We start from the raw sequence: 27,926 nt of genomic DNA on the forward strand, positions 1-27,926 counted from the left end.
ATGGCACGATCTTGAAGCTCTTTATCCTTTTGGTCGCTCTCTTCTGTCCACTCTCCAACTTATTAGTGTCCTTTCTAAAATATGGTATTCAGAACTGAATAAGTATTCCACAATGGGACTATGACTTCCCCTATCCTGAATGCTATATTTCTCTTAATATGTGAAAATTACATTAGCTTTTTTGACTACCACATTACACTTTTGATAGTGCAGTCCACTTTAACCCTGAGATCTTTTTTTTTAGAATAGTTGTCATTAAGCCACTCCTCTACCATTTTTACTTTTGAAGTTGATTTTGTGAATCCAAATTGAAGACTTTACATTTATTCCTATTAAATTCCATCCTAATAAATTTGGCCCATTGTTATATCCTGCCAAGATCTTTTGAATCTTGATTCTATCATCATGTCTTAATTATTTTTTCTGTTTTTATGTTATCAGCATATTAGATAATCTTACCATCTATAGCTTTATCTAAGTCCATGATAAAAGTGTTAAACGACACAGGACCACATAAAATTTGTTGAGGATACTCTATCAGAGACTTCTTTCCAAATTGATGTTGACCCTTTAATAACTACTTTTTAGATTGGACTTTACTAGCCAGTTTTGAAATTGTCATAACTGTTTGCATTGTGTAGCCCACATCTCTTCATCTTTCCTACAAGATTAGCATTAAGAACTTTGTTAAATACTTTGCTAAAATCTATATCTACAGCACTGTCTTAGTCTATTAATAACTTATGAAAAAAGAAATGAAGTTAATTTGGCATAACCTAATCCTTGATGAGTTATATGCTACCTTATTTCCTTTCCTGGATGTTCACTAACCATACCTTAAATACGTTCTAGGATTTACCAGGAATTTTGTCAGGCTCACTGACCTATAGTTCTCAGAGTCCATTATCTTCTCTTTTTTGAAAATTAGGACAACATTTGTCCTCCAATCTTGTAAAAATATTGACAATAGAGACTGGTTATATAGCACTTATGAGTTTGCAAAGCACTATCCATGTCTTACAAATGAATTGAAATTCAGTCCAGTCCTGTGAGGTAGTTACTAAAAGTGTTATCCCATTTTTACAGATGAAGAAATTATGTTCAAAGAAGTCAAATGATTTACCCATGGTCACATATCTGGTAAGCATCAGAGGCAGAATTTGAACATGGGTCTTGCAGATTCCAAACCCAGCACTTTCTCTGCTATGTAAAAAGATGCCTCACTAGTTTTCCATAAGTATATCTATATTGTAAGTTTAGAGGTATCTTTTTGTATGAAGCACTGTGGTTGTAATAGTAGTATCAGATTGAAAGATCAAAAATAGTTACTAATCCTTACTTGACCTATAAGAACCATTTCTAAGAATAAGGAAATATTGAATTATACTCTTTACTTTCATCTTTTGAATTAACCTCTGATTCATATAGAGCCTCACTTTTAGCTTCTTAAATACTGACTAACTAAAGTTTGTTTTTTTATTATTATTATTTAATTTTTTTTTTTTGCAGGGCAATGGGGGTTAAGTGACTTGCCCAGGTCACACAGCTAGTAAGTGTCAAGTGTCTGAGGCCAGATTTGAACTCAGGTACTCCTGAATCCAGGGCTGGTGCTTTATCCACTGTGCCACCTAGCTGCTCCCTAAAGTTTGTTTTTTAAAAATAAATTTTAGTAGTAATGAATAAGGAACTAAATGTAAATGACAGTGGAAACAGTCTGAATATACTACTAAATACAGGTGTGATCATGTAATTTTTCTGCTCAGAAACCTTCAAAGGCTCCTCTTTGCCTACTACATGAAATCCATAGCCCTTGGGTTGGTATTAAAGATGCTGCACAGTTCTCTCTATATCTTTCTTACATCATACTGCTCTGTCACATGTTGAATGCTCCAGGCAAACCCATCTACTTAGTATTTGGGAGAAAGAGTGCTGGACTTGGATTCAAAAGATCTGGCTACAAGTGCTAACAAGATGATTTACTATCCTTGTGAGTGGGTCTCAGTTGCCTCATCTGTAAGATATGGATAGTACTTGCACTAACTACCTTGCAGGGTTATTATATAGAAAGCATTTTGTAAGCTGTAAAGTGTTATACGTAGGTAAGTGATCTCCTACCGTGTTGTGAACATGCTGTTCAGCAGGCCTGCAATGCCCCACTTCCATCTCCTCTTATTTAAAATCCTACTTATCCTTTGAGACTCTGCTCAAGCAGAATCTTCTATGTGTCTTTCCCTGATCTTTTAGCCCGAAATGAACTCTCTTACACTTATGGAACCTCAAGTACCTCTCATGTACTTTTGCACTCTTTCTTGTATTTATATATTTATATTTATTTTTGTATATGTTCACATTCAGCTTCCCTTTTTAACCTGCCCTCCTCCCATCCCCTTGTCTGCAAACTTCTTGGGAACAGAGACTACATGTGGTTCATCTTTTTCTCTCTCTCAGTACCTTGTACTTAGTCAGCACTAAATAAATGTTTGCTAATTTCACTCGTGTAGTATAGTATGTGGCTCTCAGACTTTTAAAAATGAATTAGGTCAGAAACTTTGGCTACTCTGATTTAGAATATGTCAGCAAAGCTGAATGGTAGAATTTAGGGTAGTTTCCTAGATCTTGGAGAGAAAAGACAATTTGAGACAATCTGTTTTGGAATCAGAAGGGCCATTGCTATGTAAAAAGCAGTTCTTTACAAATTGATATATGAAGGAAAACCTCATTTGAATCTTTGTTTAAAACTTATGTCTTTCCTCTTTTGGCTTAGGTGCCTAACGGATGACATAGACTAACTTTTCATATTTAATAATCAGACTATAAACAGTGTTGTGAGAGGTGATTTTCTTTTCATTTCATGGAACTTTGCCTTGATTACATCACCAAGTTTATTTAGAAGAGGGCAAAATTGAAATATTGCCAGATCCTTCCTAAGCTGTATACTGAAAGAATAGTTAACTTTTTAGGCCAACATTTGGGTGTATCAGGCAGAATAATGGGAGACTCTGATCCACAGTTCTTTATCATGCATAGGAGGGCATGTAAACAGAATTTTGTTCATTCTTGCATGTTCTATTAACAATACAGGTTGGATCTGTTTGTCTCTTGCTTCCGAGAAGTACTGCACTTTCATTTGAAAACAAAAGTCACATTGCTTTCAGTTATCCTTTACTCTCTTTAGAGTTTTGGGTTGTTGGTTTTTTTTTTAAACTAACTCATATAGGTACAAGATCTTTAGGGTGTTTTAGGGCAAAGCAGAGAATGAGTCATGTTTCTCGGGGAAGAAAGATGAAAAATGAAAACTTTTCTTGTAATGTAATTCAACAAACACTTATTAACTGACTGTTTTGTGCCAAGCACTATTCTAGGTGTTGGAATCAGAGACAAAAATGAAACTGTCTCCACCATCAAATGTTTTACATTCTATTGGGAGGAAACAACACAAACACGTACAAAAAATGTAAATTCTATACAAAGTAAATGCCAAGTAATGAGATGGAGAAGGGGTGGAGACAGTACATTTAGAGTGGTCAGTTTGATAGAGCATAAGGCCATCTTCCCACTTGAAATTGTCTTGAAAGGGGGTCACTACTCTTTTTTTTTTTTTTTTTTGGTGAGGCACTTGGGGTTAAGTGACTTGCCCAGAGTCTCACAGCTAGTAAGTGTTAAGTGTCTGAGGTCAGATTTGAACTCAGGTCCTCCTGAATCCAGGGCTGGTGCTCTATCCACTGTGCCACCTAGCTGCCCCAGTCACTACTCTTTTAAATTTAAAAAATATTTTTTTTATTCCTTTCTTCCCTTTCTCCCCACCTCACACTAGAGAAGGCTACCATTTGACAGAGATGTATAAATATATATAAAACCATCTATGCATACTTCTATTTATCAGTTCTTTCTCTGGAGGTAGATAGCATCTTCCTTCATAAGCCTTTTGTAGCTGATTTGAGTTTTTATAGTACTCAGAATAACTTGGTTGTTCATAATCATTCTTTGAACAATATTCTTGTTACTCTATACGGTATTCTCTTAGTTCTGCTTACTTCACTTTTCATTATTTCATGCAAGTCTTTGCATTTTTTTCTAAAATCAACCAGCTCATCCTTTTTCACATCAGAGTAGTATTCTGTCACAATGATATATTGCAGCTTGTTTAGCCATCCCCCAGTTTATGAGCATCCCTTCAATTTCTAGTTCTTTGCCACCACAAAGAGCTGCTATAAATATCTTGGAACATAGAACATATAGACTTTTCCCCCTTCTTCCCTGATCATAAGGTCAAATCTTTACTTCTTATATGGGAAAACATTATCTGTAACTCTTAAGAATGTTATCATTACTTGGGTAGTTTTCTTTTCTTTTGTGTGTGTGTGTGTGTGTGTGTGTGTGTGTGTGTGTGTGTGTGTGTGTGTGTGTGAGGCAACTGGGGTTAAGTGACTTGCCCAAGGTCACACAGCTAGTAAGTGTCAAGTGTCTGAGGCCGGATTTGAACTCAGGCCCTCCTGACTCTAGGGCCAGTGTTCTATCCACTGTGCCACCTAGCTGCCCCCTTGGGTAGTTTGAAAGAGCATACATAGGTAGAAGGCTTAGGGTTGAATTGACTATGATTGGATGATCCTAAAAATTAAAATTGTGTTGGAAAAAGTAAATTGGAACAATTATTTCACACAAATGAGACATGAATGGATGAACTGTTATAGTGGAGGCAGGAGAAGGTGAAGGGCTTGTACTGCTAGATCCTTTTTTTTTTAAATCAGAATTGGGTTAAAGAGGGAATAACACATACATCTAGGAGGGTATAAAAGTCTTCTTAACTTATAAAAAAATAGTAGCGCAAGGGGATAGGATAAGGGAGGGACTCGTCGAAGAGCCTGCATGTTTATCATATGTTTCTCCTGAGTCTAGTAGGTCAAATTTTCCATTTGGTTCTGATCTTCACAAATACCTAAAAGTCCCTTAGTTCACTAAATGTCTAGGGTTTTTTTTTTTCCTTTTCAGGATAACACACAACTTTTCTGGGTAAGTTATTCTTGATTGCAAGCATAGCTCTTTTGTTCTTTAGAATATATTATTCCATAGCCTTCAGTCTTTTAATGTAGAAGCTGCTAAATTTTGAGTTATTCTGACTGTATCTTAAATTGTTTTTTACTAGTTGCTTATATTATTTTCTCCTTAACCTGGGAGCTTTGAAACTTAGCTATGATATTCCTGTGAGTTTCCATCTTGGGATTTCTTTCAGGTAGAGATTAGTTGACTTTTTCTGTTTCTATTTTATTTTCTTGTTCTAAAACTTCTGGGCAGTTTTCCTTAATAATCTCTCTCTCTCTCTCTTTGGTGAGGCAATTGGGGTTAAGTGACTTGCCCAGGGTCACACAACTAGTAAGTGTTAAGTGTCTGAGGCCGGATTTGAACTCAGATCCTCCTGAATCCAGGGCCGCTGCTCTATTCACTGCACCACCTAGCTGCACCCTCCTTAATAATCTCTTGAAGTATAGTATCTAGATTCTGTTTTTTAATCATAATTTCCAGATAGTCCAACAATTCTTATATTGTCTCTCCTAGATCTGTTCTTCAGGTCAGGTTTTCTAATAAGATGTTTCACATTCTCTTCTATTTTTTCATTCTTTTGATTTTGTTTTATTATTTTTTTGGTGTCTTATGAAGTCATTAGCTTCCCCTTGCCAAATTCTAATTTTTAAGGAGTTATTTTCTTCTGTAAGTTTTTGGATCTCTTTTCCCAATTGGTTGACATTCTTTTCATAATTTTCTTGAATTACTCTTTATTTTTTCCTAATTTTTTCTCAATCCCTCTTATTTGATTTTTAAAATCCTTTTTAAACTCTTCAAAAAACTTTTTGGACTTGTGACCATTTTGCTTTTTTACTTTGAGATAAAAGTAGCTGTTTTAACTTCACTATTTTCTTATAAGTTTGAGCCGAGATTGTCTCTATCACCAGAGTAGCTATCTATGGTTGGGTTCTTTCTCATTTGTTTACTCTTCCTCCTCTTCCTTCTCTTCCTCCTCCTCCTCCTCCTCATTTTTAAGTGGCTTATTTCTTATCTGTTAACTTTGTGTTACAGTTGGGCTCTAGTCCAGAGGTATGGGGGTGTAATATCTCAAGCTTCAGGTTTTTTGTGAGCTCTGTATGGGGACCTGACTTCGGGTATTGCTCTGAGTCATGACTAGGCCCTCCTGTAACGCTGTCATGACTAATACTCTTGCTCCCTGTGATCCCTCCTGTAGCTGCAAAGTTCCGCTCATGCCTTTGCCCTGGAACCAAAACCATGGCTTCCCTGAGCCCCCATAGCCAACAGGTCCCTCCCCTCTGCCACTGCACTCACCAGCAAGTACTGACTCCTCTCCCACAACCATAGCCCAGGGCCACGTCTGGTCAGTGCTTGGGGGCCCCAGCATCCAGAGCCAGCAGAAGGCCGTGCAATCTTCCCCTGATCAGCTTTCAGACCCCCCCACACTGTGAGGCGAGAGTTCCTGAAGCCTGTACAGCTGCCCCCAGGGCTTGTTGTTTGTTGATTCAACTACCCTATGGGCAGTTGTATCTGCCCAGAGGTATTTGTGTGTCAGTCAGGTCAAACTATTACCTCTAGTGGTCAGGTCTTTCCTAAGGTCCTAATTTTTAGTTATTTCTGCAGCTTAAAATTTGCTTTGAGGCATAATTTTATATTGGTTGGGGGGGGGGGGAGTTAGGAGAGCCGGGTAATTTCCTGTTATCCTGTCATATGGAGTCATCTTCCCAGAATCCTTTCCTTGTCACTCTTCTAGAAGGAGGAAAAAACAAATATTATCCTGGGTGCAAAATGTGTATTTAAGGTGAAATTTTCAGATTTCAAGGAAGACAAAATAAAGTTATATCCCAGTGAGAACATACATTTTTCCTGCTTCTCCAAATCCTTGAGAAAAACAAGGAAATCATAGGCCTGTTCTTGGCCAGGTTTGATAAACACTTTTTTGTTTCCATCTTCTTGGATGAGATTGCCTCTGTCTACCCTCTCTTCTTATCTCTACTCCTTGTCTTTTTGAGTGCTGGCTCATAATTTTTGATAATTGAATCTCCTTTGTATCCTCCTCTTTCTGGAGAAAGAATTTCAAGAATCGGTCTAATATCTTCTATAGTATTTTCTATTTTCTCTCTCATCTGGAAAATACTTAAGTTCTCAGGACTCCAACTTGCATGTGTATGGGTGACTACCAGATCTATATCTCAGACCTTGACCTCTCACCCACTCTCCAGACTTCATTTCTTTCTATCTATATGGCGCCTCCACTTAGAGGCATTAAATTTAACTAAAACTAAACTTTTCAAAAAATAGAGCTAGTTATCTTAATGTAGCCTGTACCCTCCTCCTATCACCACTGGCAACGCAGGAATATTACCTTTTAGTTATCTTTAATTCCTTTTTCCCTTTCCCTCTTGTCATCTGGTATTTCATTAAATTGTGCAGGCATTTAAATATAAGATCATCCCCTTCCTCTTCATCCTCATGTTGGAATCATTGCAGTAGTTACTACCTTGCCAGTCAGTATCTGCCACAAAACCTCTGGTTTTTTCAATGAATATTTTATAGGTTTATCTCCCACTTTTTTCCCCATTGACTTTCATTCACATTTCCAAAATATCTCTGTCTTCATTTTTAATTTACTTTCAGTTGGTTTTCAAATGGCTCCTGACACTAACTTGAAGTTTCTCTCCCAATCACCCTTCTCCTGTTTCAATACAGTAGTTGTCCACCTGACATCTCCATTTATATGTATCACCAAAACCCGAAACTTAAGATGTTGAAAACTAAGATGGTCATTTTGTCCCCCAGCTTTCACTGTCACTATCGAAATTACCGTCTTATTCCTCCTTCTTCAGATTAATAGCCTTGGACTAATACCCAATTCGCTTAACTCCAGTTTCCCTCTTCAACCTCCTTATCAACTATCCCACTATCCACATTAGAGACCATGTCTTGGAGGAACTTTTTTTTTTTTTTTTGGTGAGGCAATGGGGGTTAAGTGACTTGCCCAGGGTCACACAGCTAGTAAGTGTCAAGTGTCTGAGGCCGGATTTGAACTCAGGTCCTCCTGAATCCAGGGCTGGTGCTCTATCCACTGCACCACCTAGCTGCCCCCCAGAGGAACTTTTGACCTGAAACCCCATTCTTCTGATGGTTCACTACTCTTCTTAGAACAGTATCCTCTCAAGCTGTTTCATTTTCAGTCTTTTCCTCTCCCTTCCAAGTTTGGAACTATAAACCATGATCAAATTTACTGCCTTGTTCCTGGATGAGGTATATCATTCTACTTACCCACCATTCCTATAACTTTGCAGATTAAAATGACACTCCCTGACCATTATTCCCCTTTGAACATTGTTTTCTCCATTAAAATGTAAGCTACTTGAGGATAGGGACTGGTGGTTGTTTTTCTTTTCTATTTGTATTCCCAGTGCTTAGCACAGTACTTGTCATATACTGAATACTTAATAAATGCTCAATTTATCCCACATTTCTTCTTCCTTTATTTCCCTAAAGTCACCTGTTGCTACATTTTCCATGTCTTCTTCCTTTCAAAAGTATTATGTATCTGACCCTTCTCTTTGTATTTTTTAAAATTAAATTAAATTAAATTTTTGTGTGGGGGGTGCAATGAGGATTAAGTGACTTGCCCAGGGTCACACAGCTAGCAAGTGTCAAGTGTCTGAGACTGGATTTGAACTCAGGTCCTCCTGAATCCAGGGCCAATGCTTTATCCACTGCACCACCTAGCTGCCCCCTGTATCTGACCCTTCTCAATTCAATTCAATGGGTGTTATTAAGTACCTGTGGTTAGTAGGTAATGCCTTCATTGCCTCACTCCTTGGACTGCTAGAATAAATCTCTTTCTAGGTCTCCTTTACTCTTTCAGCATGATGTGGTGAGAGGCTACAAGACAATATAAAAAGCACTGGTTTTGGTGTCAGAGTTTGGTTCCCTGGTTTGAATACTGACACTGTGATTTGCTACCTATGTGACCTTGAGCAAGTTATTCCCACTGGGTTTTAGGGTCCTTATCTGTCAAATGAGGGATTAGATGGATTAAATGGTTTATAAATTCTATTTACCTCTAAATTCTATTATCTTCTCTAATCCATGTTACTCTACTAGAACAATTTTCTAGTACTGTTATGAAAACCCATTATTATCCTGCATGGTCCTGTACTCTTGTCTTCTCTTCTTCTATTACCATTGTACCTGCCTCTGAAGGTTCCTCTTCTGCACCGCTTCTAATCTATTGTAAGCCAAAAAATCAGATAACTAAATGTGTTAAGAATGATATCAAAGTCAATGAAGCTCAGCATTAGGGCCCCCAAATGAAGATATGTGACTTTAGTACAAGGGTCTTATTGTACTTCTTTTGGGTGTTCCAAATGTCCACATCTTTAGGTAAAATAGGGCCCATGGCCATCCAGAGTGAAGGCTATCTTAAGACTGATTTCTGGATTAGCCAGGTATTCTTCTTTTATTTAAACACATTCACTCACGCATGCATGCACACACATCCAAATATAGGTTGGAGATTTGTTTTTAATAAGTAATTCATTATGAACTTAATTTTCAATAACCCAGGATATTAGATTGTGAGCTGGAAGAGATCATAGTACCAATTAAACTCACATTAAAACTTAAACTATCTAAAATGGCCTTTATCATACAGATAGCTATGACAATTTACCGCTCATTTCCTCCTTCAACTTTGTTTTCCATTGTCTATCTGATTCCTGCTCTATTAGTCTGATTTTCTTTTATGTGGTACCAGAAAATGTATATGCTGATCTTCTAGTGCTACTCTTTTCATTTCATGTTATTTTGTATATATTTTTCAATAATTCATTTTTCTATAGTTTATTATATGCTTATATTAAAAACATAAGATCAAAGATTTAGGGTTGGAAGGGAACTCAGAAATCACCTAGTCTAACTCTCTTGCTTTATAAATGAGATAGATGCCTGAGGCTTGGAGATGTTCACTTGCCAAACTAGTTAGTAGCAGAATCGGGTCTAAATACCAAGCCCTGTATCTCAAAATTCATTGCACTTTCCAGTGTTATTGTCTCTATTAAACATCCATACAACTAATTAAATTTGCTTTGCAACTATTTATATTCAAATAAATTAATTCTTACGATAATTTTAGTCATAACTTTTCACATGGGCTCTCTAAGTCTTCTTTGGGTATATTTTTCCTTTATTCTATGAGAAATAATTATTAATAATCTATATTTTGGAGGACCCAGTGATCTCCCTTTCTTTCTCAGCCCTTTCTTCTGGCCACTCAAAGGCTAGGTCTCCTGGAGAGATTTCATCAAATCTTTCATCTAGGTCAAACCCAACCCAAACCCAAGTCCATAAAAGGAGTCTTGGGTGGAGACAGATTCTTTTGTCTTGATAAGCCGAAGGACTTTACTGTTGAGATTTGGCTTGCATGAACCAGTTCTATGTGGGAACCATTATGCCACCATCAGCTTGGGTGGGGGTCTCTGCATTTTTCTCAAGTAATATCATCTTTAGTTGAGTTACAATCCCTACTCACCTCCAAATCCATTAGATTTGAATGATGTTGCTGTGTGATGGACCTCCTACACCAGGAAAAGTGTATGAACCAGACCTGACCACAAGGAAGGGGTCTTTGGTCTGAGAGAGATGGCCATAGACCTCATTTATTTATTTATTTATTCATTTATTCATTCATTTATTTATTTATTTATTTATTTATTTATTTATTTATTTATTTATTTATTTATTTATTTATTCATTCATTTATTCATTTATTCATTTATTCATTTATTCATTCATTCATTCATTTATTTATTTATCTATTTATCTATCTATCTATCTATCTATCTATCTATCTATCTATCTATCTATTTATTTATTTATTTATTTATTTTGGCGGGGCAATGAGGGTTAAGTGACTTTCCCAGGGTCACACAGATAGTGTCAAGTGTCTGAGGCTGGATTTGAACTCAGGTCCTCCTGAATCCATGGCTGGTGCTTTATCCACTGCACCACCCAGCTGCCCCCAACCTCATTTATTAATAATAAAATGATTAAATTACCCAGATACCATGTCTCTCATATTTTGAATCATCACAGTTCCCTTGTCCTTTTCCTTTTCCTTTCATGTCACTATATCTATGTGTGTGCCTTTTTCTTCTGATTCTGTTTTTGTTGTTTGCTTTTTACTTTGCAATATTTCATCATGATCTAGATTTCTTTATACTCATACTTTTAGATTCCATTTGTAATGTAGTTCTCTACTAGATTATAGATGAAATTATAGAGTCAAAAGATATAAATGTTTTGGTAACTTTTACTCTGTACTACCCACTTGTTCCACAAAGATGTTCTAGTTTATAATTCTCTCTTCAGTGGATGGGTGTGTTTATTTCTTCACAGCCCCTCTAATATTGAGTTTATCATGTTTGATTGATTATTTTTGCCAGTTTGGTGGGTATGGGGTGATACCAGAGAACTGTTCTAGATTATACCTCTTTACTTATTCATGAGTTTATGCATTTATTCAAATGTTTATTAAGTTTTTTCTTCTTTTGAAAACTTGTCAACATCCCTTAGCTATTTAGTCATTAGAAACTATAACTTGTCAATTTTGTACTTTCTTATGTATTTTAAATGTCACTTTTGAAACAGATAGTTTGCCATGTTATTTTATCCCCTACTAATTCCTTCATTTTTGCTCAACAGAAACATCTTCCCTATATACTGAGATAAATAAATGACTTTTTCTTGGTTAAAGCAAATCCAGCAGACATTTCCTTTTCTCACATTTCTTTATATATTTAAAAATTAAATTTACATAAGAACTGCCTATTCAAAACTGAAGAGGCCAATATAGCAGAAATAGAACCCTCACCACCTGCGTAATCTTGGCAAGTTATTAAACCTCTCTTTCTCACTTGACTAGTTGGTAAAATGAGGCAATTAGCTCAGGTCCCCAAAGATTCCTTCCTGCTCTGGGTCTGTGATCTGGGAGTCATGTGTCATCTGCCTTCTTCAAGGCAGTAAATTTACCTTTCTTGGGTTCCTAAGTATTCTTTATTTGACAAGGAAAGTATGGAAGACATATTTTGGTAAATTATAAGCTTAGCAGCCTGTTTCCGCATGGTGTTCATAATCTGTTCCTTTTTGATCATAAGACAGGCATCTGAGAGGCAATATGTCATGTGCCAATCAAAAGAAATATTTAAGTATTTGATATGGTGATGGTTTATCTACTTTGTTCTCTCATGAACTTTGGTAATATACTAATTTTTTGTTTTTGTTTTTTGCAGAGCAATGAGGGTTAAGTGACTTGCCCAGGGTCACACAGCTAGTAAGTGTCAAGTGTCTGAGGCTGGATTTGAACTCAGTTCCTCCTAAATCCAAGGCCAGTGCTTTATCTACCGTGCCACCTAGCTGCCCCCCTCTTATACTAATTTTTTAGAGAAGCATTTCTTTTACCTCCCTTTGACCTTCCTCAATGGGGAAAAAAACACTGTTGTGACAAAGATGTATAGTCATACAAACAGGTAAAAAATTGACTATATCTTTAAAAAAAAAAAAAAGCATGTCTCAATCTGCATCTCGATTCTGTCTCCTCTCCATTAGGAAGGAGGTAGTATGCTTCCTCATGAGACCTTTGGAATTGTGATTGGCCATTGCATTAATCAGAATTCTTAAGTCTTTCAAAATTATTTGTCTTTACAATTTGGTTGATATGTTGATTGTGTAGTACTGCAAGTTCTGCTCACTTTACCCTATAGGAGTTCATACAAGTCTTCCCAGATTTAACTGAAACTGTCTTCCTTTCAACATTCCTTATGGCTCAATAGTATTCCATTCTATTCATATACCATAATTTGTTCAGCTATTCCACAGTTGATGGGCATCCCATTAATTTCTAGTTCTTTGTCAATACAAAAAAAGCTACTAGAAAATTTTTGTATAGATGAGTCCCTTCTCTCTTTGATCTATTTGGATTATAGGTTTTGTAGTGGTATTATTGGATCAAGGAGCATACACAATTTAATGACTTTGCAGGTCACATCTCCAAGTGGCTTTCTTCCCCCCCCCCCTTATTGAAAAGAAAAAAGAAAAACAAAACCTATGTAAGAAACGTGGAGAATCAAGCCAAACAAATTCAAACATAGACCATGTAAAAATGCATACTTACTCTGCAGTTCTGAGTCTATCACCTCCTATTTGAGGTGGGTAGGATTCCTTATCATCAATCTTCCAGAATTGTGGTAGGTCATTGCACTGATTTGGAGTTCTTAAGTCTTACAAAATTGTTCTCCTTCCATTATTGTTGTTACTGTATAAATTGTTCTCTTGGTTCTTTTTACTTCACTCAGCATGGATTCATACAAGTCTTCCTCCAATACTCTGAAAGCAGCCTTGTCAGTCAGTCTGTCAACAAGTGCTTTTTAAAGTTTTTGTGATGTCCCTATGTGTTAGGTGTTGTGGTAAATGCTGGGGAATAATACAAATATTAATAGAAAGAAAGACAATCCTTGCCTCAAGGAGCTTACATTCAAAGCTGGAAAATGGGTGAGGAGACAAAGGTACATGATGGGAAGTCACAGTTGGTAGCGAAGTCCAGAATGCAGCTTGGGAAGGAAATGAAATAGGTCTTGCTTTAGTGACCTCTCTAATTGGAGGTTCTGAGAGAAGCAATTAAGTCCTTTGCCATTACAAATATTTTTGTCCATGAGTCCTTTTCTTAATTCTTTGATCTCTGGGGTATAGACTCAGTAGTAGTATCTCTGTGTCAGAGGATATGCACAATTTGCAACTTTTTTTTTCACCCTTGTCAGTTGATGTGTGAAGTGGAATCTTAGAGTTGCTTTAATTTCTATTGCTCTAATTGATATGGAACATTTTTTCATCTGTCTATTGATAACTTGGATTTTTTCCTTTGAAAACTGCCTATTCTTATCTTTGATTACTTATCAATTGGGGAATGGCTCTTATTCTTATACATTTGAATCAGTTCTTTATATATCTTGGAAATGAGACCTTTTCTGAGAAATTTGCTGTAAAGATTTTGCCCACAGTTAACAGTTACCCTTCTAATTTTAATTGCCTTCAATGTACATACTTTTAAAAACTATTTTTATTTTTTCAATGAATGAAAATCCATTGTCTGTTTCTCCCACCTCCCCTCCTCTCTTTGGAAAAAAAAAACCTCTTGTTAATAAATATGCATAGTTAAGCTAAATGAATTCCCACACTGGCCACATCTAGTCAGCATCCTGAATTTGTCTTCTCTCTTTTAGGAGGTGGATAGCATATTTCATCATGAGTCTTCAAGAATTGTGTCATTGAGTTGATTGAGTTTCCCACACCCTCTTATAAAGAAGAGGGTGGTGACAGAGGATTATACTCAGCAGAAATGCTCTAGGTTTAAGCATATATTGAACAAAGCATTATTGGTAACTTATGTTGTCTCTGTGCTACAGGATAGAAAGTATATATTTTAAAATGAACTCTTTGGAAAAAAGCCTTAGTTTTATGCTTTTAAAAAGTAAAAAATGAAGATTAAAAGAAATGTTATGATATGTTTAATGATTAGTATAATGACTGTCATTACATACAGGTCAGATTGGCTAAAGTGCCTTTAGGCTTTTTCTGTGCCACCAAAACAACATCTTGCTTCTTAGAAGCTTGTCAGTTCAGATGTGGATCAGAATGTGGGGGAACAGGCAAAGCAATTTAAAGAAATGACTTGAATGGTCATAACTATTAGGGTAGTTAGTTAATAGATCTATACATGACGCAAAATGAATTTTACATGAAACCTAACTTTCCAATTTCAACAGGAAGGAGACAGTTAAATGTACCAGTTAATTGACAAAGAGATCCTCAATTAGAAAGAGAGTAACTTACAGTTTTATGAAGATCCAAGGGGAAATGCATGTAATTTTTTTTTTAACTATTAACACCCTCAGTGGATACTTGCAGCAAAGCCGAGTGGCAAAACAGCAAATGGGAACAGAGACATTTTAAGTTGATGGAAGCTCTGAACAAGGTCTATGTCTTTTTTATGCCTGAGTCTGAGGAAAAAAATGAGATTTGCCTTAAAAGAGAAAGATGAATACCAAATTTAATATAAATAATACCTTAATATGGTCAAAATTTATGAAGAAGGCATTTAATTTGTACTTCGTATTTTATTTCTTTAAATTTTACTCAAAAGATATATATAAATAGAAATTAGAGACTAATAATTATTTATGCAATCTTAATAGTCATGTGTTACATTTTAATAAAAAATAATAACCTAGATTATGTACTTTGAGTCATATCTATGAAAAAATGTAGCTTGTTAATTCATTCAGCTAAATCCAAGGGCTTTACCTAGTGACAGCTATCTAAATTCTCAGTCAGTAATGAAATAATTTTGTAAAACTGTTTTAAAAACATTCTGTTTTCAAAATATATGGAGGTCAGACACTTTACACTTACTAGCTGTGTGACCCTAGGCAAGTCATTTAACCCCAACTGCCTCACCAAAACAAACAAACAAAAACAAAAAACAAAAATCAAAGTATATGGAAGAAGGGGGCAGCTAGGTGGCACAGAGGATAAAGCAAAGAAATTTTTTTTCTTTGCTTTTTTCTGGATTCAGAAGGACCTGAGTTCAAATCCAGCCTCAGGCACTTGACACTAGCTGCATGACCCTGGTCAAGTACCTATACACACACACAGCATCTAAGCAGCTTTGAAACAGCAAAGTTTACATTTTCATACAGCAAAAAAAAGTGTCATTTTATTGGTGTAAGCCCATCTAGCAGTGCAGATTGCACCTCCTTCACACTTCATTGACTATTTCATCAGTTGCTATAGCAAAAAAACCAAAAACCAAAAACAAAACCCTCATCTCCTGAGGGCCAGCCTTTTGGTGGTAAACTTCTCTAGATGTAGCTACACTGGATCTTCAGATGATGGACCCATCATGAGGGTCCATACTCAAAACATCTCTCATTTGGTAGGATCTGCTAGAGCTCACGTCCTGTTGCCATAGTCCTGGGACTACCTCCATATCATGGGTGGGCATAGGGATAGGAATAGTGGTGGGAAATGCAGAATCGAGTTAAATACATTCTTTCACTGTGAATCAGCTATTCATTAGAAAGGAGGAAGGATCCTTGAGGAATAAGAAACTGAGAGAGAGATTATAGGGAGCTTCCCATACCAGTAACATAGTCACCCAGGTAACCAAATCCTGATTGGAAGGTGAGGTCATGGGGAGAAACACAGCCTGCATTGGTTCCATGTTCTTTGGGGTCTTTCAGTTCTGACTGTAGAAGGTACAGGAACTGAGAGAAAGAAGCGGTTAGTGGAGAAAACGTGTGCAGTGGGCTGAGTTGCTGGATAGGTAATTAGAGAGCATCATCTCCATTACTACAGCAGAGAGGAAGCTGCTGGGAAGGTGTTTGATTCCTTCTTTTGATAAGATGAGCAGATTGTTGATGTCTATGGGCAGTCTCAGGTAGCTAAAGACAGACCATAGCTAGGACTTTTTGAGAGTTTTGAAGTGTTTCTGGAGAGGATAAAGAGGGAAATCAGAAGTAAGTTGACCCTTTGTGGCATGACTTTCTATTTATTAACAAAATGTACATTACACACTTCTATATAGATAGGGAAATTCAACAAAAGTGCCTTCTCATTGTTTTATTAACAGTAATTATTGTCAATGCGATCTAGCAGCCCTGATAGGTTATTTGGCACTTACATTGAAACATGCACATATGTTTTCAGATGTCATTTAGTTACTATATTTCTTTATTTTATGTGACTTGATTTTGTTATATATCCATGTTATTTTGTTACATAAAATCTTAAATTCTTTTTTGTTAGGAATAAGTCTATGTAATTCAGATACATCATTTCATGAAAAAGCCCTATTTTCACATCGTGGATCCAAAAAAGCCAGTCTTTCACTCACACCAAGTTAAACCTTATTCCTTGAATGTGGCCTCGATTCAATTTTGTGCAAGGCACACAAGTCACATCTGGTTCAGTACCCACCTTGATTTTTAGCTTAATCTTGTTCCTTGATGCAAGATTTTCCTTTCTTTTTCGTTGTAGGTGAAATGATCATAGATCATATTTTTGCAAGCATTTTGCCTTCTTGGTAAATCTTAAAATATTTTAATTTGAAATTTAGGAATGAAACTTTACCTTAGAGTTTTGAATAAATGCTAGACACGTGAAAAAGAGTTAAATACATTTATGGCTATAAAACTCAAAGACACCCCCCTCAAGACTCTACAAATTAAATGTAATACTAAAAAGAAATTTTAAAATATTTATGCATATAATAATATCAAAAAGAAAAATATTTGGACATTTAGCATGGATAGCATTTGTGTAGGGGGTGATTGCTCCTTTGTCATTGCTGGGGTTTCCTCATACATACGAGGAGTTTCTGCCATTTGATAGGATGGTTAGGAATCAGCTGGCATTAGGGATTAGTGAAGAGTGATTAACAGGGAAGAAAGTTATCTCATCTCCTTTCAGGGTGCTTGTCAGGATAAAATGAGATCACATGTAAAATGTTTTTGCAAGCCTTAAAACACTATATATTTAAATGCTAGGTAGGTTGAAGATGATAGATAAATAGATGGATGGATGGATGGATGGATGGATGGATGGATGGATGGATGGATGGATGGATGGACAGATGGATGATAGATAGATACATACATACATACATACATAGAAAGAAAGAGACAAAGAAAGGAAGAAAGAGTATTTAATAATCATTTATTATGTACCAAGCCTTGGAGAGGTACAAATACCACAAGAAAAATATACCTTGTTCACAAGAAGCTTTTATTCTAATAGGGGAAAACAATCCATAGAAGTGGGAGGGGGTTGGTTAATGATTGATGGCTGGAGTTCCAGGGACATGGTTTGGAAATGACAGCCCATGGAGGCCTCATTCTGCCAAGATTCCTATCAGTTGGTTGTCCTTCATTTTCCTATTCTTTGAACATACATTTCTTTGCTGCCACAGATCACTTCTCCTTTATAATTCCTCATTTGTAATATGTTGCAGCATGTTCCTTTTTACCATGAGCTTCATTACTGATCCTTAACTTCTGTCTTTTGAAGACTGTAGTGTTCATAGGCATACAATATCACCGAAGGAAAATAGGTGTTAAAAAGATGGTTTTTGAGGGGCAGCTAGGTGGCGCTGTGGATAGAGCACCAGCCTTGGATTCAGGAGTACCTGAGTTCAAATCCGGCCTCAGACACTTAACACTTACTAGCTGTGTGACCCTGGGCAAGTCACTTAACCCCAATTGCCCCGCCCAAAAAAAAATTAAAAAAAAAAAAAAGATGGTCTTTGTTTCAGGAGAAGTTTGGAAAGCATTAAAAAAAAAAAAAACCTTGCAGTTTTCCAAAAGCAGTCCAACTTGTTCTTATCCTCTTGCTCATTCCATTATCCATTTGTAGTATTTACCCAAGTTATATATGCTGATGGATGAGCTCTGTAACTCCTTCCACATGTTTCCATAGTCTGGATATTAGACATTCTTTATCTTTTTGTTTTTCTGTGTGGGTAATCAAGTACAATTATTTTGAATAATAATAGATCTCATTTAGGAGGTTCTGCACTGTTGCAGGGCTTGATGCAATGAGCTATATACCATACAGGAGTAGCTGAAGGGCTTTGCCATATATATATGGGGAAATCTCTCTTCAACTTGGGCTCAGCCTTGGATCTTTTCCATGACAATGGTGAACACCTTTGGTAACCATACATCACTGTATCTTAAGCCTATCAAACAGGGTTGTCTCTAGTATAGCTTTCTTATTTTTTTTTAATTTTACTATATTTTTCAAGAAATATTTTATAATTTTGACTTAATTCCTGATATCTAGTGGAGGGAAAACCTTTAATACAATGTTTTACTCTACTGAAAATTTTTTTTCCTAATAATGGATAGTAAGCATATTGGGATCTTACATTCTCTATATCTTTCATTCAATCATGTATTAATGTGGTCTAATGTAGAGTATCTCTTATGAAAGCCTGTTTGTTCCCATTTAATTTGGGGGGAGGATTTGATCTGATTCATTCATTTGGGAACTCTTGATGAGGAATTCAGATCATCACCTACTCTGCAACTTAGAGTTAAAGAAAAGTTTTATTGATATGTTTTATTCTTATATTACATTTACATATCACCCTAATCTATGAGAAGTCTTTTGTAACAAAGTTAAACTAACAATATAGTGACCAAATCCGAAAGTGTATGCAACATTCTACATCTGTAGAGCTCCCACCACCTCTCTATTTTCTTTTTTTGGTGTTTTTTTTAGTAGGGCAATGGGGGTTAATGACTTGCCCAGGGTCACACAGCACCTCTCTATTTAAAAAAAAAAATCAGTTACAAGTTGTTTTCTCTTCCTCCCACCTCCCACCACATTGGGAGAAAAAAGAAAAAAGAAAAAACAATTCCTTAGAACAAATAATATTGATGTTATAATAGAAATTGTTTTGGGTTTGTTTACTTCACTCTGTATCAGTACATATAATTCTTTCAGTATCTCTTTAAAATCATTTATTTATAGCCTCATTTCTTAGAGCATAACAATAATCCATCACATTCATATACCATAATTTATTCAATCATTCCTCAATTGATGGGCATCTGTTTAGTTTTCAGTTTTTTGCCACCACAAAAAGAGTTACTATAAATATTTTTGTGCATATAAGACCTATTCCTCTTTCTTTGTTCTTTTTGGGGGGTAGGTCCAGCAGTAGTGGTATAGATGGGTCAAATAATGTGCTGTTATGAATAATCATAAATTACTTTTCAGAATGATTATATTCATTTATAGGCCCATCCATGCACCTGTTTTCCACAGCCCTTATAACATTTGGCATTTTCTTTTTTGGTCATCTTTGTCAATCTGATGTGTGTGAGGTAGAATGTCAGAATTACTTTAATTTGCATTTCTCTACTAGTGAATTGGAACATTTTAATATATATGTATGTGTGTCTATATGTGTATGTATGTATATATACATACATACACACACATATATATACATATATATACATACATACATATATATATATATATATATATATATATACACACACACACACAGAGCTATTGGTAGCTTGAGTTTCTTCACTTGAGAACTGCCTGTTCATATCCCTCAACCACTTGTCTTTTAATTTGGATTTCTCTGGAAATAAGACCTTTATCAGAGAAATCTGCTGCAAAGATTTTTTTCCCCCAATTAATTATAATCCTTTTAATTTTAGCTTTTTTTGAACAGACAGCTAAGTGGTACATTGAATAGTGATGAACCAAAAGTCAGGAAGAACTGAGTTCAAATCTGGTTTCAGACTCATACTAGCTATGTGACCTTGGGCAAGTTACTTAACCTGTGCCATTTTCCCTTTAAAAGGTCCCCCTCTCATTACATACACTGCATGTTTGAAAATGGCAGCAGTTTCTGCTTTTGGGGTGTTTTCAGTTAATATGCATATGCTAATTAAGCAAGTGCAGTACAAACTAGCTTTAACCTTTGGCACACTTGGACTAGCTAGACTGCTGGCCTTGAAGTTCTCTTCTATATCTACTTTTGGTTGCCTGCAAGACTCTCTTTTAGCCTTGAAGTTCCTTTCTGCAATTCTCCTTTCTTACCCAGACTCCCTTTCTGTCTTGTTTTTCTGAGATAACAGCATTTTTCTGGAGTAAAACCTTTTCTCTTTGTCTCATTGATATTCTTTTGTTCGACTTTTTTTTTTTTTTTTGGGTAGTAATAAGGGCCAAGATTGCTTCCATACCTTTAGTATTTTTCCCTCTTTCAGATACCTTGAGAATAACTCAACACCTTCACAGTTGTGTTGCTTCCAACATAGTTAGTTGTTCCATCTATGCTTGGTCTAATCTATATGCTTTTTCCATCTTTGTTTTCTTCAGTACTATTTTTGTTTCCTCTTATTACATACTCAGGACTGTTTGTTTTTTTTTTCAGGGCAATGAGGGTTAAGTGACTTGCCCAGGGTCACACAGCTAGTAAGTGTCAAGTGTCTGAGGCTGGATTTGAACTCAGGTTCTCCTGCATCCAGGACCTGTGCTTTATCCACTGCATCACCTAGCTGCTCCCAGGACTGTCTATTAAGAGTCCACATATGGTAACCGTACTGTTCTCGATGGTGAAAAGAATTTGTTATAAAAATCTTAGCTGATTTTTTCCATCTTTAATCTTTATCCTCTTTCCAGTTCCTTCATTGACTTTGCTTGCCTGGATCTCTTACCAAATTCTCTTCAAGCTTTTTTTCATTCTAACTCTCACTTTTTCTGAGGGGATAGTGCTCACAATCTTCTACCACCCTTTTCCTTAAGAATTTACAAAGGAGAGGGCAGCTAGGTGACACAGTGGATAAAGCACTGCCCCTGGATTCAGGAGGACCTGAGTTCAAATCCAGCCTCAGACATTTGACACTTACTAGCTGTGTGACCCCGGGCAAGTCACTTAACCCCCACTGCCCCTCCAATAATAATAATAATAATAATAATAATAATAATAATAATAATAATAATTTACAAAGGAGTTTATGTTCTAATTTAATATTTCCATCAACTTCCAAATATCACTTCTTGAAAGCATGAGAAAGAAGAAAATTAATTTTAAATCGTTACTATGTTTTTTTACTTCAAAGGAAAGTACCAATATGAAAGAACCAGAACTTTTTTTGTGTACATCTGTAAAATTTGTTGGTGCATTAGTTTTATGATAATGAAAAGTTACTCATCAGAGGTCAAGGTTGTATTCTTTTCTATTCAACTGAAAGAGAAAGAAAGAAGAAAGGAAGGAAGGAAGGAAGAGGTTAATCTAGGGGGCAGCTAGGTGATGCAGTGGATAGAGCACTGGCCCTGGATTCAGGAGGAGCTGAGTTCAAATCTGGCCTGAGACACTTGACACTTACTAGCTGTGTGACCCTGGGCAAGTCACTTAACCCTCATTACCCTGCCAAAAAAAAAAAAAAGAGGTTAATCTAGTATTTGTGGCGAACTTAATTTACTATAACTAATTACTAATCAGATCAACTATACAGCTGACCTAGCAGACTCTAGAATTCTCTGAAGTTCTACCTAGAAGGGGGAAAATGTACAATCAAAAAGTATTAATTTGTGGGTTGTATACTAACATTGCCTAATCAGAGCCACTTTTCCCTAAAAACAATTTAACCTGCCAATTTTAATCCTGTATTCCTAATCTCGTTTTACAACTGTGAGCCTGATTTACCCTATATTTGACTATACCAATAAGGCTTTTACTTGTGACAAGTTGGAGAGACACTCCATTAGCACATGTTAAAGCATGCAATTTTTTTGCAAAGCCTTTGAGAACCTAAGGTTACCCCATGACATGATGCAGCATTAGAGTCAGCCTTTAGTGGAAGAAAATAAACCTGAATCTCTTCCCTTTCTTCTATATCCATGTCCTGGCAGCCCTCTTTAACTCCCTTCTTAAAATTTTTTCATTCTTTTCATGATGGCAGGTGAAATGCTTAGAGCCATTAACTCTTTTTTTGTCACTGGGGAAAGATGTCCCATATGACTCAAACCCTTGAAAGTGAAATGGTTCATCTAAACTTATTTGTGGTACAACAGATTTACATAGCTTTTATACTTTCCCTTCATTTTTCTTTTAGGTATGGCCTCACATGTGCAAGTTTTCTCCCCTCACACCCTTCAATCAAGTGCCTTCTGTAGTGTGAAGAAACTTAAAGTGGAACCAAGTTCCAACTGGGATATGACCGGGTACGGCACACACAGTAAAGTCTACAGCCAGAGCAAAAACGTACAGCCCTCACAACCAGCCGCCACTACCGTCAGCACCTCCCTGCAAATTCCCAACCCCAGCCTACCTTACGAGCAGACCATCATCTTTCCAGGAAGCACTGGGCACATCGTAGTAACATCTGCAAGTAGCACTTCTGTCTCTGGACAAGCCCTTGGTGGACCACACAACCTGATGCGTCGAAGCACTGTGAGCCTTCTTGACACCTACCAAAAATGTGGACTCAAGCGTAAGAGTGAGGAGATTGAAAACACAAGCAGCGTGCAGATCATTGAAGAACACCCACCCATGATTCAAAATAATGCAAGTGGGGCCACTGTAGCCACTGCCACCACATCTACTGCCACCTCCAAAAATAGTGGCTCCAACAGCGAAGGCGATTATCAGCTAGTCCAGCATGAGGTTCTCTGCTCCATGACTAACACATATGAGGTCTTAGAGTTCCTTGGTCGAGGGACATTTGGACAAGTGGTCAAGTGCTGGAAACGTGGCACCAATGAAATTGTTGCTATCAAAATCTTGAAAAACCACCCATCTTATGCCCGGCAGGGTCAGATTGAAGTGAGCATCCTGGCCCGGTTGAGTACTGAGAGTGCAGATGACTACAATTTTGTCCGAGCTTATGAGTGCTTCCAACATAAAAACCATACCTGCTTGGTCTTTGAAATGTTAGAACAGAACCTCTATGACTTCCTGAAGCAGAACAAGTTTAGTCCCTTGCCCCTCAAATACATCCGCCCTGTTCTCCAGCAGGTAGCCACAGCCCTGATGAAATTAAAGAGCTTGGGTCTTATCCATGCAGACCTCAAGCCAGAGAACATTATGCTGGTTGATCCATCCAGACAGCCATACAGGGTTAAGGTCATCGATTTTGGGTCAGCTAGCCATGTGTCAAAGGCTGTGTGTTCTACTTACCTTCAGTCCAGATATTACAGGTAAGAAAAAAACAAGCAACCAAGGAATGTTTACTGAGTGCCTACGATGATCGGGTCACAGTGCTGGATGCACTTAAAGTCAATTTAGGATAAATGTCAAATAAGTGTATGGATGCTAAGTGTTACAGGCTTTCAGAGGAAGGTGAGACCTCCGTGGACTAGAGTGGCTACTGAAGGTTTTACAAAACCAGTTTGTCTTATGTTGGCTCCTCAGAGACAGGTAGGATTAGGAAAGGTAGACAGTGAGGTTGTACTGAGGCAGTAGAGAGGCAAAATCACAGAGATGAGAGGCATATTTAGGAGATGATGAATAGACCAGTTTGATGGTAGAAGGGAAAAGTTTGGGTTGGTGAGTAATGGGAAATAAGAGTGGAAAGATAGGGTGGGATCAGATTATGAAGGGTCTGGAATAGGCTAAGTAGTTTTGATTTTCTCCCTGTTAGCATTGGAGAACCATTTATAGTTTTTGCAGAAGGGAATGACATGATGAAAGTGGTGTATCTGGTAATAATGTACAAAATGGATCAGAGCAGGGAGAACCAGAGTCAGGGAATCCAACTAGATGGAAAGTAATAATAGCTAGCATTTATAGAGTACCTGCTATGCATGAGGCACTGTGCTAAGACTTTAACAAATATTATCTCCTCTGATCCTCACAACACCCCAGAGAGGTAGCTGCTATTATTACCCCATTTTATAGATGAGGAAACCGAGACAAACAGAGGTTAAGTGCCTTGCCCAAGGTCACACAGCTAGTAAGTGTCTGAGGCAGAATTTGAACTCAGGCAATATATTGGCTATAGGGTGGGGTGAGGTGGTGAGAGAGAGTGGGAAGTTGAGGATGACTCCCAGGGTCTAAGCCTAGGGGACTGGGAGGATGAGGGTACCCTCAAAAGTAATAGGGAAGTCCGGGAAAGGGAGGGTTTGACAAGAAAGATAATGAGTTCAGTTTGGGGCATGCTGAGGTGACGTCTATTGAATATCCAGTTCAAGATGTCTAGCAGGCAATGGGAGTTTCTGTGTATTTCAAATGAAGAGTAGGATGATGGTGGTTTCTCAGTCCTTAGGAAGGCATGAGGGGCTAGAACGAGGCCAGTTCCCCTTTGTGCATTGACTAGGAGGGAATGAGAAACAGTGAGGCTAAAGTGGGAAGAGGGCAGTGAAGAAATGCAGTGTCTAAAGGAAGCTAGGTTTCCATTAACAGGGAAATGAGAGAGGAAAGTGACAAAAACGTGGAAGGATAAAGAGGAATTTGCCCATAGTAGGAAGGGGCTCCACAGGACTTAAGGAAAGGAGCTGGTGAAGCAAGGGTGAAGCAGGAATTCATTGGAGTAGTCTGGAAAGAACTAACATCATGGCAGGATTTGTGCTGGGAGTAGTAGAAAGGGAGAGGACAGGATCGCTTGGGACATGCGGGAGGTAGAGTCACTACAGTACAAATAGATTGCTTCCATTCTGAAGGGGTCTGACACTTGTTTGAAAATAAGATGTATTATGTATTATCAGTGGGTTAACACCTTTAAGAGGGTGAAAGCCTCAGGCTCACTCTCACTACAAGTACGTTGTTAATGTTATTGTTTTCTATTTAGATTGTAAATTCAGCGCTCAAAAAGTTGCTGATTCTTCTTGACAATTTTGCTTGTAATCAAGGTACACTGCCAGAAGGTGAGCAGTAATGCCTTTGCTAGGACCCTTTCGGTCATGGTTATGACATCAAGCTTTGGTCAAATAGCTTTTATTAATTGAAAAAGAGAAGAATACTCTTTCCAATTAAGTTATTCTTTAAAACAAAAATCAGTTCCTTTAAAAACCATTGTAGGGGGCAGCTAGGTAGAGAAGTGGATAAAGCACCGGCCCTGGATTCAGGAGTTCAAACCTGGCCTCAAACACTTGACACTTACTAGGTGTGTGACCCTGGGCAAGTCACTTAACCCTCATTGCCCTGAAAAAACAAACAACAACAAATAAAAAAATAGATGTCTACAAAAAAAATTTAAAAAAAACACCATTGTAGCAAAAATTTAAAGGATGATACCGATTTAGAACAAAATTTAAAGAGATGAACACTTAAATATAATTTGGTATCTTAATCTACTTGATCATTGCTCGGTGCCATATTTTCACCAGGATTTTAAGTCCAAGCCTCCAGAGTGTCTTACATAACTACAATTATAACAGTTTCCTGAGCAGAAGAGTGGTGTTTGGGAGGTGAGCAGGGCTAAGATGGAGAGGAGCCAGCCTGACTCTCTTCACCAATAAAGGAAGAAGTAGGGAGAGGTTTGAGGGGTAGAGAGGAAGACAAATTCATTTTTTTTCTTTGATACATTCTTTTTTAAGACCTTCTAGTTTTTCTCTATGCCAGTGGTCTCCAACAAACTTTTTTGGTCATGCACCTGATTAGCAAAAAAAAAAAAAAGACTTTGTGTCTTCATCTTCAGTATCTATTTACTTATAAAATATTTAGCACAATTATACTAGAAGTTTTGTACATTATAAAACACACACGCACACACACAAAAATGAATAAGGCAAATGAGGTAAATATTTGATCCTAGAGTCAATAGGGAGCCACTGGAGTTTACTGAGTAGGGAAGCAGCTATTATGTGGAAGATGGATTGAAGTAGGAAAAAAAAAATGGGAAACTATTGCAGTAATTCAGGTAATAAGTGACCTTGTATTCTCACCCTCTGATTGAATAGGCTCCCTTTTGGGGTCAAGCCAGAGTCCCTGTTTTGGAAACTACTTTGCTAGCCACAAGAAACAAAGACTATTGCACTCAATTAGTCAAACATTTATTAAGTGCTTTCTATGCATGGGTGATACAAAGATGAAAAATAAGTCTCTACTCATAAAGAATATGGAAATCTAATCCATTCCAAATTGAGGGGCAACTAAGTATTTAAACTTAATACTTAATTAAAGCTTGTCATGGTCTTGATTGGAGGGTGCATACCCCTGCACCCATTCCCCTGGTACATGGATTATAGTTTTACATAAACAATATGAAACCCTACAAAAAAGACTCTTAGAGATGAAAATAAACATATTCTTATTTAGCCCCATAAAATATATTTATTCTTCCCTGAATCATCATGAAGTGGCCTAAAAAACCCTTTGTGTGTGTGTATGTGTGTGCATGTGGCCTAAAAGTGCCATCCATGTATTAGCCACAGGGATGGCAGCAGCAAATGTGTCATAAAAGTTTTATAAAATAGGAGGTGCTTTTTAGAGCTATCTTTTTCTTGTTTGATCTCACTTTGGAATTGCTAATATTTTAATTTGTGGCGAGACAAGGCTTTATCTATGTTCCATTACCTAATTATGCTTTTGGATTGTTGAGCCTTACAATTGATTGAGGGAGCAAAGAGAGTCGGGGGAAGGATGGGAGTGGGTTGCAGGTGGTGGTAAGGAGTATAATCTGGCACATGCTATGGGATAACTGTGGAAGTTTAACATATACTGCAGTGTATCCTGCTCATCACTTTGGGTTAAGATCTTAGAGACATATATATTCCTAGAGATGAAACCCTTCCAAACTACAAGTCATCATTCCTTGAGAGGGTAGCTGTGACAAAGGAGCTAATTTGAGTTTTTAGCCAAAAGAGCATTATAATAATATGGCGCAATAGAATATGTATTCTCAGATTTATGTGTATATTGTACATACAACACTTTAAAAAAAATTTTTTTTTTTTGCGGGGCAATGGGGGCTAAGTGACTTGCCCAGGGTCACACAGCTAGTAAGTGTCAAGTGTCTGAGGCCAGATTTGAACTCAGGTCCTCCTGAATCCAGGGCCGGTGCTTTATCCACTGAGCCACCTAGCCGCCCCCATATAACACTTTTTAATATAGGAGTTTCTTTCTATTTGAATCATCTCATACAAAAGACATACAGGAGTTTGTTGGTACAGTTACTTTCAGGGACTCCTTTACCTATTTTAGCAGCTTTAGGAAGAACAGGTTTAGCCAAGCAGAGGAGTTATGGGTTCTTGTTCAGTACTTCATATATTGAAATAGCTTGCATTTGTGTGGAATGCGCCTGTAGACATAAAAGGCAAGGATCCAGAGAAGGCACCTATTATACCCCGCCAATGAAAGATCTTCTTTACAATAT

General features: G+C 37.2%; 1 protein-coding gene across 9 annotated transcripts in view; it reads left to right on the forward strand.

Moving 5' to 3' along the window:
* HIPK2 (homeodomain interacting protein kinase 2) overlaps nucleotides 1-27,926 on the forward strand; it is a 215,376-nt gene that overhangs the window by 59,731 nt on the left and 127,719 nt on the right. For all 9 annotated transcript variants that reach the window (XM_043966155.1, XM_043966158.1, XM_043966156.1 and 6 more), the window contains exon 2: nucleotides 22,728-23,811. In XM_043966155.1, the coding sequence (XP_043822090.1) occupies nucleotides 22,728-23,811 (1,084 nt within the window). The remainder of the gene's footprint in view (nucleotides 1-22,727; nucleotides 23,812-27,926) is intronic.

The sequence above is a fragment of the Dromiciops gliroides genome, chromosome 5, assembly GCF_019393635.1.
Source record: "Dromiciops gliroides isolate mDroGli1 chromosome 5, mDroGli1.pri, whole genome shotgun sequence".
Classification (NCBI taxonomy): domain Eukaryota; kingdom Metazoa; phylum Chordata; class Mammalia; order Microbiotheria; family Microbiotheriidae; genus Dromiciops; species Dromiciops gliroides.